This window comes from Callithrix jacchus, chromosome 5 (genome assembly GCF_049354715.1).
Source record: "Callithrix jacchus isolate 240 chromosome 5, calJac240_pri, whole genome shotgun sequence".
Classification (NCBI taxonomy): Eukaryota; Metazoa; Chordata; class Mammalia; order Primates; family Cebidae; genus Callithrix; species Callithrix jacchus.
Genome location: NC_133506.1, coordinates 47,004,330 through 47,022,337, shown reverse-complemented (window position 1 = coordinate 47,022,337; position 18,008 = coordinate 47,004,330). Strand labels below are relative to the sequence as shown.

The 18,008-nt window shown below is 45.7% G+C and overlaps 1 protein-coding gene across 8 annotated transcripts in view; it reads left to right on the top strand.

Annotated features, from left to right (window-relative positions):
- NFATC2 (nuclear factor of activated T cells 2) overlaps window positions 1-18,008 on the top strand; it is a 179,103-nt gene that overhangs the window by 76,462 nt on the left and 84,633 nt on the right. For all 8 annotated transcript variants that reach the window (XM_035298940.3, XM_078371997.1, XM_078371996.1 and 5 more), the window contains exons 4-5: window positions 8,504-8,706; window positions 10,017-10,189. In XM_035298940.3, the coding sequence (XP_035154831.2) occupies window positions 8,504-8,706; window positions 10,017-10,189 (376 nt within the window). The remainder of the gene's footprint in view (window positions 1-8,503; window positions 8,707-10,016; window positions 10,190-18,008) is intronic.

Genomic DNA, 18,008 nt, shown 5'->3' with positions numbered 1-18,008 from the left:
CAAATAACTATTACAGGCGGGGTCAGGTGGAGGGAAGGGTCAGGTGGATGATGCAGTATAAGGCAGGGTGTGTGGGGGGAGAGAGAGAAGGGCATGGGGAGTCACGTTGGGGTGGGGCTGTCTGGGAAGGCCTCTCTGATGAGGGGTCACCTGAGGACAGGTTTGAATGAAGAGTGAGGTGAGCCCTGTGGGTATGGGAGGAGAGCATTTCAAACTGAGGGCATGATAAGTGTTGGGATCCAAGGATGGGCTCCTGCCTGGTGGGTGCCTGGCTCTCTTGAGGGTAACAAGGCCAGTGTGGCTGTCATGGGGGGCAGCAGGGAGGGGAGAAGGGTGGGTTGGAGATGGAGAAGCAGGGCCAGGTCATATGAGATCTTCTGAGTCATGGTAAGGACGTAGGCTTTTTGATGCAAGGAAGATGTTTGCTATTGGGGAGATTTTAGCAGAGGTGGCATAAGCTCTAACTTACCATCTTAAGGATCTTTCTAGCTGGACTCCTAGGTGAAGAAGACTGTAGGTGGAGGGAGAGGGGTGGGCAAGGAGACCAGTTCCCCTCTGACAAGGGCACTAGGGTGGAAGTGATGGAGGAGGCACAGGTGGCAAATGTGAGTGGGATTTAGGGAATGGGATTGACAGGGCTTTGAGGTGGACCCAGTATAGAACTGAGGCAGAGAGAGGTACTAAGAGTTAGGGTTTTTATTGGAGTGATTAACACACAGTCATGGCTTGCTGGAATAGCTGAGAGTCAAGTCATGGACGAAGCGTGCCTGGTGCGTGTGTGTGTGTGTGTGTGTATGGTGGAAGTGGGGTTAGGATGGCAGGTATGTGCTGCAACTTTTGCACCCAAAAATAAATGGCGAATTGGGATCCATGTGTGTTTGTAAGCTTGTTCTCCCCACGTGCTGTGTAGCCATTGGGAATTACAGTGCTCTTCCCTGGCACCCTCCCCCCAGCCCTCCCATCCCCATCCCGGGCTTTTTCTTTCTTTCAGAGTGACATTTTTGAGGACAATAGCAGTTTCCTAATACTTCAAATTCAACAAAAATGCTACTTAACATTGTTAATGTTTTATTTTAGTAAAATTCAAAACAGTTTGTTTGGCCCATTGCCATGTTGAAAATCAGTCCCACGTTTTGGATTGGAATCGTGCAGCTGAGAGTATTACAAAGCCCTGAGCAGAGTTGATAGAAGAGCCGTTTTCAGGGAAGTCTCATTGGCAAGGGTTCTCACCACAGTGTTTGTAATGGGGGAAAGTTGGGAACTGCCTAGATGCCTGCTGGCTGCAGGGGTCCACAGGTAGAATGGACATGCAAGGGCTGGGGCTGGGGTGCCGGAAGAGAGGCACCAGGGGGCCACATGTAGAGTGGGGCTCGCTCTCAGGTGCCCACCTTGCATTTGCTGGACCTTGATAGTGAATGCTCCCTTGGATCGTGTGTCCCAGGAAACTCACTGGCCTCAGGCTGGTCTGACCCTTGGGATATGCCATGTAGTTCTTAGAGATTCTCATAAAGCAAGATTTAATGACAAGAGGACACGACAGTCTTAGTAATTGCAGACAGTACATAAACTCAGACACCCTTGTGTTGATCTGTGTGCCTGGAAGAAAAGTCTGAAAGGGCAGATGTCTTCAGTTAGGGGAATAAGCTTTAGTGATCTCTTGTACAGGATGGTGACTGTCGTAAATAATCATTGTATATATTTCAAAATTACTAAGAGTAGATTTGAAGTGTTTTTACCACCAAACGATAAGCATGTGAGGTGTTGGATGCATTAATTAGCTTGATTTAATCATCCCACAATGTAAACACACATCAAAGCATCACACATTGTACCCCATTCATACGTAAAATTATTATTTGTCAATTAAGAGGAAAAATAAAAAGAATAATAAAACAGTTTTGAATGAAAGGAAAGTTTGGAAGGATATACACTCAAATGCTTACTTATTTTTAGGGGGTATTCTCTTTGTAATTTATCTCATCTATTTTTTCCTGCAATGAGTGAATCCTTATTACTTTATACCAAGAAAAAGGAAGAGCAAGAACCAACAAATATGGATGCATTTTGTACCTTTGTGTCAGGACGGTTAAGTAGCCACTAAGAATCCGCAGAGCTCGAATTTGGTGGCAGGCAGGCGGTGAGTCTGTTAGCATTCTCTCTGATGCTGTGGGTCTTTGACAGGTGGAGGCTATGTTTGCTTGTCTCTGGGTTGTTATTCTTGAGCTGGTTATTCTTTAAGACCTGCCTGTCTTAAAAATGCAGAGGCCAGACTTGGGGGGCTAGAGGTTGGGGGATTTTGCCTCTTTGTGAATCAGGAGTCAGCCATACAACAGAAGAAGCGAACAGGGCCAGTGGGTTCCCTGCCACCTGATCACTTATGACCTGTAGGATTGTGAGCAAGTTACTTAACCTGGTTGAGCCTCACCTTCTCATCTAACAATGAGATAACAGTGCTCTTCTCTGAGCATTGTTATGGAGAATAAATTAGCTATGTCTGCAAGTGATCCCAATATACCATATAGCAAGGTCTTCCCCTATGGAGAGTGCAAAGTTTTCCTTGTGACGAGGTTGGATGGTAGCATTTATATAGCTAACTATGGCAGGACGTCTAAATCACATCCTTCCTCAGATCTGTTGTTTCAAGTAGCTGAGCTGACAAGGGGACACGGTGGATTATGAATAGAATGACATCCCCAAGCCTGCAGTTTGCTTTGTGGGTTCCCTTGATGAGGGTTGGTGGATGGAAGTCCCACCAAGCTGCCACCTGGGCCCCCACCCCCATGGATGCCGTGGACACTCCCTTCCTGTGTGTTCCGCCTTCATGGTGTACACCAGAAACACCGCTTCTTCCTGGAAACTTTTCAACCGCCTGGGAAATTACAAGAAGCAGAAAACTTTCGCTCTCACCTTGGCTGCAGGAAGTGGCTCTTTCTTTGCTCAGGAGGCCGGTGATATGGAGCTCCTGTATTGCAGGATGTGTCTGCTGTGCCCAGAGTGTGATCGTGCTGGCCCAGGCCACTGAGAAGACCTCACCTTTGGAGAAGCCTGAAAAGGCCACACCAAAGCCTCCTGACTGAGGTCTCCCAAAAATGGGGATGGCAGGAAGTTTGGAACCTGAAGGGCAGATCACATTATCTTAAAACATCCAGTTCTATTTGCAAAACCCAAATCACTGAGTTTTTGCAGAAGCAAGTAAATGGCTGGCTGTTCTTCTTATCAAGCCTCCAGGGACCTGGTGAAGGCTCTTCCAGAATGAGGCAGCTGAGCAGCTGGGGTTCTGGGCACATTCTGCACCTTTTGCAGAAGGGGAGGACGCTGGGGTGGGGGGGTGGACAGGAAGTGTTCTTTTCATGTGAGATGGCGAGGTTTCTTCACCTGGCCCATCTTTCCTCTGATGCTCCATGCCAGCAGCTGTTGAGCCAGCCCAGAAGGCTGCAGTTAGTGCTGGGCTTTCCCGCACGGGAGGCGTTTGCACTGCTTCTCACTTTGTTAGTGGTTCACATTCATTCTTCACCCTTCCATTCAGTTCTGTAATATCACCTCCCTGTTTCGATTTGTGTCATCTTCTGATGACAAGGAAAGTTCTTGTTTCATGGGTACCTACCGTGTGCCCTGTGCTTTGGTGTCCAACAAAGGTCACCCTTTCTAGCCTTCAGAAGAGGCCTGCATGGTGGGAGGTGGTGTCACCCTTTTATCTGAGCGCATGGAAACTCAGCGCAGGAGCAATTGCTCACGGTCACACAGCCATTGAGTAGCAGAGCTGGCATCGAAATTCGAAGGCATCTGACCCAAAGCCAAGAACTGTGTGCTTTCTGCTATACCACAGGGCGCTCTGGTCTTACCTGGGGAGGCAGGGAAGGGACCCTCACCAGTGCAAGGTGCATTCTCTCTGCTCACGTTGTATGAGCCAGCCCAGCTCAACCCAGGGGCTGCTCTCCTTTCCTAGAGGAGGTTTTCCTCTCAAGGAGCTCCCATTTTTGTTTGTTTGTCTCCCTCCATCTCCCTCTGTGCCCCTTCTTTTCTCCTTCCCACCTCCTCTACCCTCCTGTACAACAGAAGCACATTCTATTCTTCTTTTTTTTTTTTTTTTTTGAGACAGAGTCTTGCTGTGTTGCCCAGGCCAGGGTACAGTGGTGCAATCTTGGCTCACTGCAACCTCCACTGCCCGGGGTTCAAGCGATTTTTCTGCCTCAGCCTCCTGAGTAGCTGGATTATAGGCACATGCCACCAAACTTGGCTAATTTTTGTATTTTCAGAAGAGACAAGGTTTCGCCACATTGCCCAGGCTGGTCTTGAACTCCTGACCCTAAGTGATCCACCGGCCTCAGCCTCCCAAGGTACAGGGATTACAGGCGTGAGCCATCGTACCCGGCCCCAGGAAGCACATTCTTGACGTTGCACCTTAGACCTGCTTATTTTCTCTTTGAGGACCTGCCCTTTCTGACCTGTAGTCAGAGATCAGAGTGGAATCCACTGACACTGAAGATAGGGAGAGGGTGATGGGGAAGCAGGTGGTTCAGAGCCTGAGAGGCTGGAGTTCAGAACCTGGCACTGCCGTATACTCACTGTGTTGACTGGGGCAAGTTGCTTGACCTTAGCGGTCTCAGTTTCCTCACCTGTGAAATGTGGGTGGCAGCGAGCCTGGGATTGTTGTGAGATGTGTAAAACGTTAAGTGTGGTGTGTGGCATGAGGGACACAGATACTTTCCTTGCTGCATTACTGTTTTTTGTTGGTTTATTGTTTGAGAAAGGGTGTCACTCTGCTACCCAGGCTGGAGTGCAGTGGCGCGATCATGGCTCACTGCAGCCTCCACCTCCTGGGCTCAGCTGATCCTCTCACTGGATCAGCCCCACAAAGTCGCTGAGACTACAGACTTGTGACGCTATGCCTGGCTAATTTTTGTGGGGTTTTTTTTGTGGAGACAGAGTTTGGTCATGTTGTCCAGGCTAGTCTTGAGCTCCTGGGCTCAAGAGATCCACCCACCTTGGCCTCCCAAAGTGCTGTGATTACAGGCATGAGCCACCACACCTGGGGCTGCATTACTGTTGATGCTGACAGATTATTCAACAAGTGTTCATTTACCATGTTAACAAAATAAGCAAGGTTTCTACTACTGTGAAACTCACATTCAGGCGGGAGAGAGAGGTATTCAGCAAATAACTAAACAAGGAAATTGCAGATGTTAATGAAGTAAATATTCCAGTGATGTGCTAGTAAATGCTCCAATTTTCGGTGGTGGGGGGGGGGCGTCCTAATTTATATGGCGTTCGTCAGTTTTTGTGGTGTAAATCTTCCCACTATGGCTGGAAATGTACATAACCAAGTGACCAAAGTGGTGTCAACTGGTTCTTAAAATTCCTGTAGGTTTAATAATTGGTTCTTGTAATGCCTAAGCAGCTGGCGTTAGCACTGAGTGTATCTAATCTGGCTCAGAAAAAACCTGAAGATCTGAAACCCAAGTGTGCCTGTAGAAGAGTATTCTAGGCAGGGTAAATGGCTTGTGCAGAGGCCCTGAGGTCAGAAAGATCTTAGTGTGTTCAGGGAATAGGAGGATGACTGTTGGCAGGGGCCCAGTGGGGTGGTGGAGAAGAAGGCAGAGAGAGGCTGGGCTGTGGGGAGGTTCATAGACCATCACCTGGGGTTTGGATTTTATTCTGAGGCCACAGGAAGTCTTTGGAGGGTTGTAGGCAGGGGAGTGTCCGGATCTGATTTGCATTTTTAAAAGATCATTGAGCTGTTCTGTGAAAGACCAGCCAGAGGTAAGCTGGGCAGTCAGTGCTGGTCACTCCAGTGAGGGGTGATGGTGGCTCAGGCAGTGTGCCAACAGGAGAGGGGCCGGAAGTGGCTGGCTCCAGGTAGGGACGTGATAGATTTTATCTCTAGGTGTTCCCTGGCTGTTTACCTTGAGAACACCCAGAAGGTGATTTCTGCTCTTTTGTCATGAAGGAGGAAACAGCCACACATTATCAGGGCTCTCTCTCCATCCTACCTTTCTTTTTGATACCAACTCCTGATAAATCCAGGAGAGGAGATGAAGAAATACATTTGTCTTGGGCTCAAATGCAAAGCAAAACCAACAAAAAACACAATCTCTTCTCAGTGCTGCCCTTCTTCCTCTTGACTGGGGCAAGTTGCCTGACCTTAGTAGTCTCAGTTTCCTCATCTGTAAAAGTTTTGTCACCAAGAACAGTATCTGTTCTTCAGATAAGAGGCTTCTGACTTGGATTTTCATCTTGGCTCAAGGCTGCCTCTCAGGTGCGTCACACACTTATGTAAGTGTCTGGCAGGTTATGAAAAAGGCAATCATCTAGCACAATTCCACTCCTAGCTCCTCTCTTTGTATGGTTTTTAGAAGGGGATGTGAGTGTGCCATCTTTCTAGACTGGCATTGTTCAATAGGGCTTTCTGTGATGATGGAAATGTTCTGTATCTGTGCTGTTTGTTCGTTATGGCAGCCACTAGACTACATGTGGCTTCTGAACACTAAAATGTCAGCTAGTGCACCTGAAAAACTGAATTTTCAATTTTATTTAATTTTGATTAATACATTCTTGTGGTTAGTGGCTCCTACATTCGATAGCACAGTTTTAGACCATGTGTAATCATTTATCACCCTGCAAATTTGCCTTTTGGCAGGTGACTGGATATCCTACTGAAGGATCTCCAGAGAAGAGTAGGCTCTTAGTGAGTTGTCACTTGTAATCCCATTCAATTAGTGGAGAAAGGAATAGAGGTACAGAAAGATTAAATGATTTTTCTAGTGTTTCTCCATTCAATGACAAGACAGGAACACATCATCAAACTGTAGATTAATGTCCTTTGTCTCTTGTTTTATATATCTATATATCTCCATACACACACATGCACACACACACACACATACACAACACATAAAATTTCACAGCTTTCTAGGAATCTATTCTTCCTATAACATGGCATATAAAGTCAAAGTCCTCTTTGATCATGTTCTCAATCTTGAGCTCCTCCTCCATTTGTAGAGGTGATGATGGTATGGTCAGTTTGGAGCACATCCTTTGACAGCTTTTTCTGTTACAAATGGATGGATAGAAAACATTCTGCATTTTTTTAAGTTGTATCATGCTGCATGTATTTTTCTACACATTGCTTTTGTTTTTCAACAGTGCGTTCTAGATCTTTCTGGGTCAGTTCATAGGCTTCTACCTTATTATTTTTTAAAATGCTTCTTAGTGTATAATAGCCTAGGCTGTCCTATTAGTAGTCAGGCTATTGATGTAACTCATTGTTCATTATTCTGTTTGTTTTTGTAAACATTTTTATACCTATCTCCCACATATACAGTGTTTCTCTAGTGTGCATACTGAGAGGTGGAATTACTGGGTCAGAGAGTGTTTATTTATTTATATGTAGTTTAATAAAGCTGTTGCACTAATACTCTTTAAAAGAGTTACACCATTTTATATTGCTGTCATCTGCATAAAAGTGCCTGTTCCCCCACAATCTCCAAAATACTTGATATTATCAAATGTCTACATGTGTGCCAATTTAACTCTAACGGGTGAAAAATGGTATCTCATGGTTGTTTAATTTGCATTTTTCTGCTTAGAAGTCAAACTGGCCATTTGTTTTTTCTGAATTTTCTGTTCAAATATCTCACTCATTTTTTACTGTTGGATAGCCTTATTAATTTATCCATCAAATATGTACTAGAATGCCTGCTATGTGCCAAGGATTGTGCTAGGTGCTAGAGATTTTGTGGCAAATTAACTAGATAAACATCCCTGCTCTCAGAGAGGTGACAGTTTAGTTCTGGGAGAAAGGCTTAGGCAAAAGAAAAAAAAATATATATATATATTGTGTTTGGCTGGATAAAAAGTAGGAGAAAGCCACCGGAATTGGAATTCAGTTCTAAATAGATGGCCAGGGAATCTTTATTTACTCACTGTAGGCATTCTCTATTCTATGTGCTAGTCCTTTATCTGTTATATGTTGCACATATTTTCTTTCAGAATTTAACTATCTTTTGACTTAGACTATGGTATTTTTGTCTCACTCTTTTTAAAAATTATACAGTCAAACTTTGTTAATTGGAATATAGTCATGTAAGAAGTGAAAGTTCGTTCTTTTGATCTTTTCAGGCAGCCACTAGCAAGAGCTCTATGTTTGTCCTTTCAGTTTATTTTCAGTTCATTTCAGTTTTTATCCTCACTCCTATGCATCATTCCTTCCACCCCCAGTCATCAATTAAGCACAGTTTCCGGCTGTTTCTCCATAAGTGCAATTCTGACTTATATTCTTTCTAGTGGCTGCTTAATATTCAATGTTGGAGGGGATCCCTGTAATTTATTCAAACATTACCCTCTGGCTGGACCTCAAGGTCATTTCCAGTTCTCCTTTCTTCCGGATGCTGCAGGAATCCCATCCTCTGTCTTTTGCCATGAGTTCTCCGTGTGTGTGTGTGTGTGTGTGTGAGAGACAGCCACCACACCCCACATCTGAATAATTTTGTTTTCTCTCCCCCAGCTCCATGGCTACATGGAAAACAAGCCTCTGGGACTTCAGATCTTCATTGGGACAGCTGATGAGCGGATCCTTAAGCCACATGCCTTCTACCAGGTGCACCGAATCACGGGGAAAACTGTCACCACCACCAGCTACGAGAAGATTGTGGGCAACACCAAAGTCCTGGAGATCCCCCTGGAGCCAAAAAACAACATGAGGGCAACGTAAGGGCTGGGGGCTGGGGGTGGTGGGTCTTCATGGAGAAGCGAGCAGGGGACAGGTGGCAGGGATTTGGGAGAGGGGATTCTACGGAACTGATGGGAGCAGCTGTTGATGATAGTCCTCAGTCTATGATCCATCCACCCATTGTGATTTCTGTTTTAAATGTTTCTATTTTAAAAGTATTATATGTAGGTCAGGTACAGTGGCTCACGCCTATAATCCTAGTGCTCTGGGAGGCTGGGGCAGGTGGATCACTTGAGATCAGGAATTTGAGACCAGCCTGGCCAACATGGTAAAATCCCATCTCTATTAAAAATACAAAAATTATCTGAATGTGGTGGCGTGCACCTGTAGTCTCAGCTACTCTGGAGGCTGAGGCAGGAGAATCTCTTGAACCCAAAGGGTGGAGGTTGCAGTGAGCCAAGCTCACACTGCTGCACTCCGGCCTGGGTGACAGAGTGAGAATCTGTCTCAAAAATTAAAAAAAAGTATAATATGTCAATATTTTCATGCATTTTGGGAGAAAGAATATTCATGAATCTTTGTATGACATTGCATGGGATCAGATTAAATTTACTTACATTTAAAAAATTGATTTGACCTAGAGAGATCATTAAGTAATGATGCAGGGAGGTCCAAGTTCACAAGGCTGATGTGCTTGTGGCTAAAATTTGGGAACCACTGCATCCATTCTGGGGTTATAAAAACCTTTGGATGGGAAAATAAATTCAAACTTACAGAAATACTGCAAGAAGTGTACAAGGAACTTCTGAATTTTGCTCCCTCAGATTTTCCAAGCGTTAACATGCTTGACGTGTGCTCCGTCACTTTCTCTCTCGCCTCTCCATTTTTTCCTGAACCGTTGGAGAGGTAGTTGCAAACTTTATGCCCTTTTACTTTTAAATACTTCAGGATGCTTTTCCTAAGAATAAGGATGCTCTCATACACAACCACAGTGCATTTATTCAATTCAAGAGATTTCATGTTGATTCACTATTCTTACCTATTGAATAGTCCACCATCAATATTCCCCAGTTACACAGAGTTTTTCAGATATTTTTGAGTAGAAGTGTAGGCATGAAAAATCTTCCTAGAGAAGTAATTTTCACTGGGGAGTTTCTCTAATTGCTTTGTTAACTGTTTTACCCCCACCTTGGTATACATTCCCGGCTGAAATGCTTATGTGGGTGTATGGCAGTTTCCCCCAGTGGCTGGCTGTAGAATTATTTTGGGTGCCTAAGGCAGCTTTGGGGGTGATCTTTCCTGCTCCTGAAGATAGTTGGTGACAATGGGGTTCTTAACCTCCTGGCAGCATCGACTGTGCGGGGATCTTGAAGCTTAGAAATGCCGACATTGAGCTGCGGAAAGGTGAGACGGACATTGGAAGAAAGAACACGCGGGTGAGGCTGGTTTTCCGAGTTCACATTCCAGAGTCCAGCGGCAGGATTGTCTCTTTGCAGACTGCATCTAACCCCATCGAGTGCTGTAAGTTGGGCCCTGCAGCCAGATCTTTCTTTGGAAAGCTAGGGTCTGTGTGCTTACCCCCCCGGGAGCAGGGGATTCTGGGGGAGGTACCCAGGTTGGCCTCCGGGAATGTGTGGGATCCACAGGGTTATGCTGGCCCAAGATGACCAGAGGGGCCAGAGACAAGCACATTGAAGTGTTCTCTTGCTGCTTCTATTTACTTCTGGAAGGTTTTGTGTCCTCATAGGAAATTAAAAAATAATAGGGCCAATAAGTAGACTATAGTTTTGTTCTAAATACTTGATATATGTAAATATCATTCTGGTCTTAAAAGGACAGATGCATTTGGAGTGAGTTTTCTGTATACATGGTGTCCTTTTTTCTTTTCCTCCTTTATTCTTTCAATAACAATAATAAACTACAGCAGCTCTCACTCATTGAGCTTTGACTCTGCTGGTCACAGTGTTAAGTGCTCAGCGTGAATATTCACAGCAATCCCTGGCACAAGCTGGTGTCAGTGTGCCCGTTTCACAGATGGGGAGGTAGAGTCACATGGGGGTAAGTGGTGCACACAACCAAAGAGGAGCAGGGTTGGGACTGGAACCGGGGCTTTTGCATGCAGGAGCCAGGCCCTGTGCCCCACGCATAGCCCGTCTCTGTGTGTTGACTGAGGTCTGTTTTGTATCCTGCACTGTGCCAGGGGTTGGGGATCCATAGATGAGCAGGACACTTTCTCTGGCCTTAATGAGGTTACGGTCTGGAGAGGATAAGGACACCCAGACAGACGCTTGTATCATCGCAGAAGATTTTCAAATCTAATATGAAGTGACCAAGGTCAGCCATTTGGAAGGACACTGGGCAGAAACCTGGCATGTGTCTACCAGATTTCAAAAGAAGTAGTAGCTTCGAGCTCATTCTTAGGTACTTTATACCTAAGTGTAAAATCTGCCTATACTTTAACAGGGTTTTCTGGTTAATTTTTGCAATTAGATGTGACAACACTTACTATCTGCTCAAAAGTTTAGAAGTTACTTTAAAAAGCATAAGGAAGAGGCCGGGCACCGTGGCTCACACCTGAAATCCCAGCACTTTGGGAGTCCTAGGCGGGCAGATCACTTGAGGTCAGGAGATTGAGATCAGCCTGGCCAGCATGATGAAACCCCGTCTCTACTAAAAATAGAAAATTAGCCGGGCATGGTGGTGTGCGTCTGCAGTCCCAGCTACTTGGGAGGCTGAGGCAAGAGAATCACTTGAATCCGGGAGGCAGAAGTTGCAGTGAGCTGAGATCATGCCATTGCACTCCGGCCTGGGTGACAGAGGGAGACCCTGTCTCAAAAAGAAGCATAAAAAGAAAAAAAAAACCATTGTTCCAGAAACAAAAACCTTTTCTATTGTTTTTTAGCCTCTTTCTTTTAAGAACATTTTATGTTGTTATGATCATGTTCCATATTAAATTATGGTTCAGGAATTTTTTTTCCTTTTTGCTGAAGATTTTACTATAACTGGGTGTCACAAAATCAATTTCCTGCAGAGGCCAGGGAGGTGATGAAAGTGAATGGGGTAGGTTGGGTGTTAGACATGGGGAGTAGTGGAGACTGGGGACATTCCCACCTAAATGTGCTGCTGCTACTCAACTGCAGCCACTATTTCCACATGGGAATGTAGACTCAATGTCATCAAATATTTTCGTTATTTTATTATTTTATTTTTCTATCAAGAAGGAGTCTTGCTCTGACGTCCAGCCTGGAGTGTTGTGGTGTGATCTCGGCTCACTGCCACTTCTTCTTCCAGGGTTCAAGTGATTCTTTTGCCTCAGCCCTCCGAGTAACTGGAATTACAGGCACCCGCTACCACGCCTGGCTAATTTTTTGTATTTTTTAGTAGAGACGGGGTCTCGCCATGTTGGCCAGGCTGGTCTCAAACTCCTGACCTTAGGTGATCCACCCACCCAAGCCTCCCAAAGTGCTCACCCACCTCAGTCCCAAAGTAGGATTACAGATGTGAGCCACTGAGTCTGGCCTATTTTATTTCAAGTTTCAGGGTACAAGTGTAGGGTCTGCGTGTTTGTTACATAGGTAAACATGTGCCATGGTCCTTTGCTGCGTATATCAAAGGGAGCTGGAAATCTTTTGGTTTTTAAAAATAAACCAAAAAAGCTCCTGATTAAAAAAAAAAAAGAAACAAAATCAAAATACTCTGTGGGTCAGAAAAAATCTGCAGATAGCTTCTGTTAATCAGAGGTAGTTTTAAGACTAACATGCAGAAGGAAAGCATATTTTCTGCAGAAGAGGTTGGGAAAGACTAACCCTCATGATGGGAAAAGCCAGGAAGGAGAGAGAATGACCCTTTCTTCGGGAGAGTGGCTAGAACTTGGTCTTGGTGGGTCTTTGGAAATGAATGAAGAGTCACTCTGATTTCTTTCAGCCTTTGAGTCCAGACTGAAATTCTTGGGTCAGTCTGAGTTGGTGATGAGTTTATGTTCTGGTCTTAGGAGAGAAAGACCCAAAAGTAGGTAACCAGGGAAAACACATGTTGAAAACCAGTTTACTAGAAATAGTGGAATTCCCCTACTCAGCTCAGCAGACCCCACTCCTCTCCACCAAATGCTGGTCATGGTGGCTGCCCCACCCAGGTCTTGGTTTTGAACCTCTCAAGATGTTTTTGGAAGGAAACTTGCAGTGATTTGGGGGATTTTGAGCAGATGAGGTCTCCCCTTTCTGGCAAATGACTCACTTTCCAGGATGGGGCTGGGGGTTGTAGCACGGTGAGGATGAGGAGCCCCTGATCCTCTCTGTCTTTGGGTTTCTCAAGGCAACTTATCTTATGTCGATCTAAGACTTAACCACACGTACCTCCAGCAAGATCTTCAGGGTGTTAGAAAGCTGCTTGGATGTCAAAAATGGTTTTCTTTTCTTTTTAAGAAGGCATTTGCCTGATTCACCTGCCTTCTTTTGACAGAGAAGGAAACTGACACTTCTTGGTAGGGTGATTCATCTGTTTTTACATGGTAGGTTGGAAAGCCAGAGTCTCCAGCTTTCTGGTTCTGTGAAATCCCTTCTTTTGGTGTTCATAACCGACCCCTTCTTGCAATAGAAGCTGAGCTACCAGTTGGCCACTCCGGTTCTCACTAATAATTTTCTGTCATTTTTATTTACTTCTTTGTTCTGTTTCCCTAGATCAGTGCCTAGTGGGTCCATAAATATTTATTGACTACTTGACTTACTGTATAATCCATAGGGAGGTAGTCAATAAATACATATTGGCAATTAATCAATCACATGCATTGGCAGAGTACTGTAAAATAAATTGTCACTGACTAATGACAGCATACCCTTAGACATTGTGGACTAAGCCAGAGTCTCAATGACAGAGTGAGTTGGTGAGAAAAACACTTTGTGGGCTGGTACTTATTTGCAAGACTAATTTATTTACTTTTGAGATGCCTTTTTTTTTTTTTTGAGACGGAGTCTCCCTCTTGTTGCCCAGGCTGGAGTGCAGTGGCATGATCTCTGCTCACTGCAACCTCTGCCTCCTGGGTTCAAGCGATTCTTCTGCTTCAGTCTCCCAAGTAGCTGGGATTACAAGTGCCAGCCACTGTGCCCAGCTAATTTTTGTATTTTTAGTAGAGATGGGGTTTCACCATGTTGGCCAGGCTGGTCTCGAACTCCTGATTTTGTGATCCACCTGCCTTGGCCTCCCAAAGTGCTGGGATTACAGGCATGAGCTACCTTGCCCAGCTGGAGGTGGATTTTATGTACTGTGTTAGGGATCAAGGATAAGTTTTCAGATGCTAACAGAAACCACATGAACAAACTACCAGAGGCTGTTCTTTGGAAGGTGGAGTGATTTGCTCGAAGCGCAGGTGGCTTATGTTTCTTTGCATGCCAGCTGGCCAGAGCCCCAATCTCACTGTTGTGCAGACTGGCACCCTTGCGTTTCGGTCTTCTGTTTCCACTAGGGCTTCAGCATCGCCAAGGAGATCCCTCCAGCTGCTTCCACTGCTCCTTTCCTTTTCTTGGGAAGACTGACTTGACCCTTCTCCAGTCTGCCAGTCTCTGAATGCCGCCCCCACTTCTCACTCCATGTAGATAACCGCACTTCCCACTTCCCTGGGAGTATGGAATAGATTGGGGAAACACCCCATCTTTCCCAACAACAGGCCTACCCATGACAGATGGCAGCTGTGGGGGCCTGACCTCCCTTCTCCACTTGGCATGGAGCAGTTCTCCTCTTCTCCTGCTCAGCCTCCTTCCCCGCCTGAGCCCAGCCTCCTCGGTGTGATCAGCTTCAACTCCAGTTTCCCCGTGGGGGTAGAGCTGGCGCCCGCTTCCCTCTTAGGTTAGTTTCCTTGGCTGTCGTAACCAATGACCATAAACCAGGTGGCTTGAAACAACAGAAATGGATTCTTTCATGGTTCCAGAGGCCCAAAGTCTGAAATCAAGGTGTCAGTAGAGTTGGTTCCTGCTGAAGACTCAGGGGAGAAACCGCCTGTGCCATCCCCGCCAGCTTTTGGTGCCTGCTAGTCTCCCTGGCCTTCCGTGGCTTGTGGTTGTCATGCTCCAGGCTCTGCCTCTGTCTGCACGTGGCTCTTTCTAGGTCTCTGTGTGTGTCTTTTTCTGTTGCTTATGAGGACGCACTTACAGAATTCAGAGCTAATCCAGGGTGAGCTCGCCTCCATTCTTACCTTAATTGTATCTGCGAAGACTCTGGTTCCAAATCAGGAACACTCTGAGGTTGTGGGTGGATGTGAAGTTTGCAGGCAGGAGGAGTCAGGTGGGGGGGTACTGTGTAACTCACTACACTTCCTCAAATGAATTTCTTGGCTTCCCTTCCTGTCTGCTCCTGAGTTCTCAAATGCACTGGGATCTTTCTCTTTTAGGCTTTTGCACACTGTCACCTCCACCCAGAACATAGGTTCTCAAACTTGACTGGATGTTAGAATTACCTGGGAGTTGTATTAAAAAATACTGCTGCTAGGCCAGGCTTGGTGGCTCACATCTGTAATCTCAGCACTTTGGGAGGCTGAAGCCAGAGGATTGCTTGAGATTAGGAGTTGGAAGCTAGCCTGGCCAACATGGTGAAAACCATCTCAACAAAACGGCTAGGCTTTCTGGCACATACCTGTAGTCCAAGCTACCTGGGGGCCTGAGGCGGGAGGATTGCTTGGACCCAGGAGGTCGAGGCTGCAGTGAGCTGAGATTGCACCGCTGTACTCCAGCTTGGGTGACAAAGTTAGACACTGTTTCGGAAAAGGCAAAAAAAAATATTGATGTCCTGGTCCCACCCAGGAGACTCCGTGTTGGTTGTCAGGATGTGACCTGGGCATGGGGGCTTTCAGAGGTCTCCCTGTGATTCTGATGTGGGGCAGACTTGGGGAGATGCTTATCTGAGCCCACTCCTCCCCATCCCTCAGTGGTGTGGCTAACCCCTCCTCATCCAAGACCCCTGTTTAGATGAGTCCTCGAGGAGGAAGCATTCCCTGACCCCACACGGTACGGGGTACCCCGCTTTGTGCTCTGACAGCCCAAGTTACTTGTCAGGCTCTGTCCTATAAACACTAAACCAGGTGCTGTTGACCAGGCTCAGCACGGGAGTGACAGTCTTTAGACGGTATTTCTACTCTGCCCCGTGGGGAGAAAAGGGCTGCAATGAGACGGGAGATGTCCACAGGCATACACCTGGTCCTGTGAGAACTTACCAGAAGCTTTCCAGCCATGTCTCCAGGCAGCTCTGCCCAAGTCCCCCAGGCTTGCTCCTGCCCAGCAGATTGGCCTCCCTGCTCAGTTTATTTCAGAAAACACCTAAAGCAGTTTCACAGCAAGTGCTGCCAGCGGGGGACACAGAATGTCAATTCACTTTGTTCATTTTGCAGGGCTTGGGGGGTGGGTTTGGGGTGTGGGTTAGAAAATGGATTTTCTCACGTGCTCTTTTCCCTCTCTGCCTCTCTTTGTGACATATATATTTTTAATGGAGGTATAATTAAGATAAAGGAGATTGCACAGATTGTAAGTGTTCAGTGATTTTTGACAATCGCATATACCCACATAACTGCCACTCGAGACACAGAGCATTTCCTGCAGTCCTGAACATTCCCTGTGCCCCTTCAACCACGGCCTCCTTCTCCAGCCCACACATGGAGGCAGCTGCTGTTCTGATTTCTATCACTACTGATTAATCTTCCCTGTTCTAGAACTTTATAGAATGGAATGAATACAGTGTGTACCCTTCTGGGTCTGGCTGTTTTTGCTCAGTGTGTTATTTTTGAGATCTGTCACTGCTGTGCTGTGGTTCAGTAGTGTGTTCCTATTTATTGCTGAGCTCTATTCAATTGCATGAATATAACAATTGTTTATTTACCATTGGTAGACATACGGTCTGTTCCCAGGGCTTGAGTTTATGGATAAGGCTCCTATGAACATTCCTATTCAAGTCCTTTTGTGAGTAAATGCTTTCATTTCTCTTGGGTAAATGACCTAGGAATGGACTTGCATGTGTTTGTTTTTATTTACGTATTTTCAACATCAATTTCCACTCTCTGTATGTTTTTATTTATGTCCTTTCAACATCATTTTCCACTCTGAACAAGAATGGATGAGAGTTCCAGTTGCTCCGCATCCTCACCAATATTTGGTGTTGTCAGTCTTTTAAATTTTAGCCCTTCTAATGAGTGCAAAATAGGACCTCATTGTGGTTTTAATGTGCATTTCCCGAATGACTCATGATTCAAGTGCTTGTTGGCTATCTGTCTCTTTTTTATTTTTTTGAGACGGAGTCTTGCTCTTGGCCCCCAGGCTGGAGTGCAGTGGCACAATCTGGTCTCACTGCAACTTCCGCCTCCCAGATTCAAGTGATTCTCCTGCCTCAGCTTCCTGAGTAGCTGGGATTACAGGTGCCTGCCACCATGCTCAGCTAATTTTTGTATTTTTAGTAGAGACGGGGTTTCACCATGTTGGCCAGGCTGGTCTCGAACTCCTGGTCCCAGGTGATCCACCCGCCTCCGCCTCCCTGAGTGCTGGATGGCCTTTGCATTTTCTTTGGTAAAGTGTGTTCAACTCTTCGCCTATTTTTTAACTGTGTTATTTATATTTTTATTGTTAATATGCATCAGTTATTTATATATTCTGGATGTAAGCCCTTGTCAGATTTGTTTCTATTTATCCCCTGTCTGTGGCTTACCCGTTTATTTTCAGGTAGTGTCTATTTTTTTGAGACAATGTCTCATTCTTGTCACCCAGGCTGGAGTGCAACGCACAATCTCGGCTCACTGCAACCTCTGCCTCCTGAGTTCAGCTGATTCTTCTGCTTCAGCCTCCTGAGTAGCTGGGATTACAGGCGTCTGCCACCACGCCTGGCTAATATTTGTATTTTTAGTAGAGATGGGGTTTCACCATATAGGCCAGGCTGGTCTCAAACTCCTGACCTCAGGCGATCTGCCTGCCTTGGTCTCCCAAAATGCAGGAATTACAGTTGTGAGCCACTGCGCCTGGCCAGGTGGTGTCTTTTTATGAACATCAATGTTTTGTTTTGATGACGTCGAATTTGTCATTTCTTTCTTCTGGGATTAGTGCTTTTTGCATTCTCCAGGAAATCTCTGCCCCTGAAGGTAGCAAAGACATTCTCTTACATTTTCTTCTGGAAGCTTTTCGGTTCTGGTTTCATGTCTGCGGCTGTGATCCACTGTGGGTTGGTTTTCGTGTAGGATGTGGGGTAGGGTCCAGCTCCATTGTTTTCCCTATGGAAATTTAACTATTTCTTATGCCTTGTTTTCCGAAAGCGAAAGATTAGAAAACTTATGACCCTGATGCTTTCTGCACACCTTCTGTTTCATCCCACACTTCAC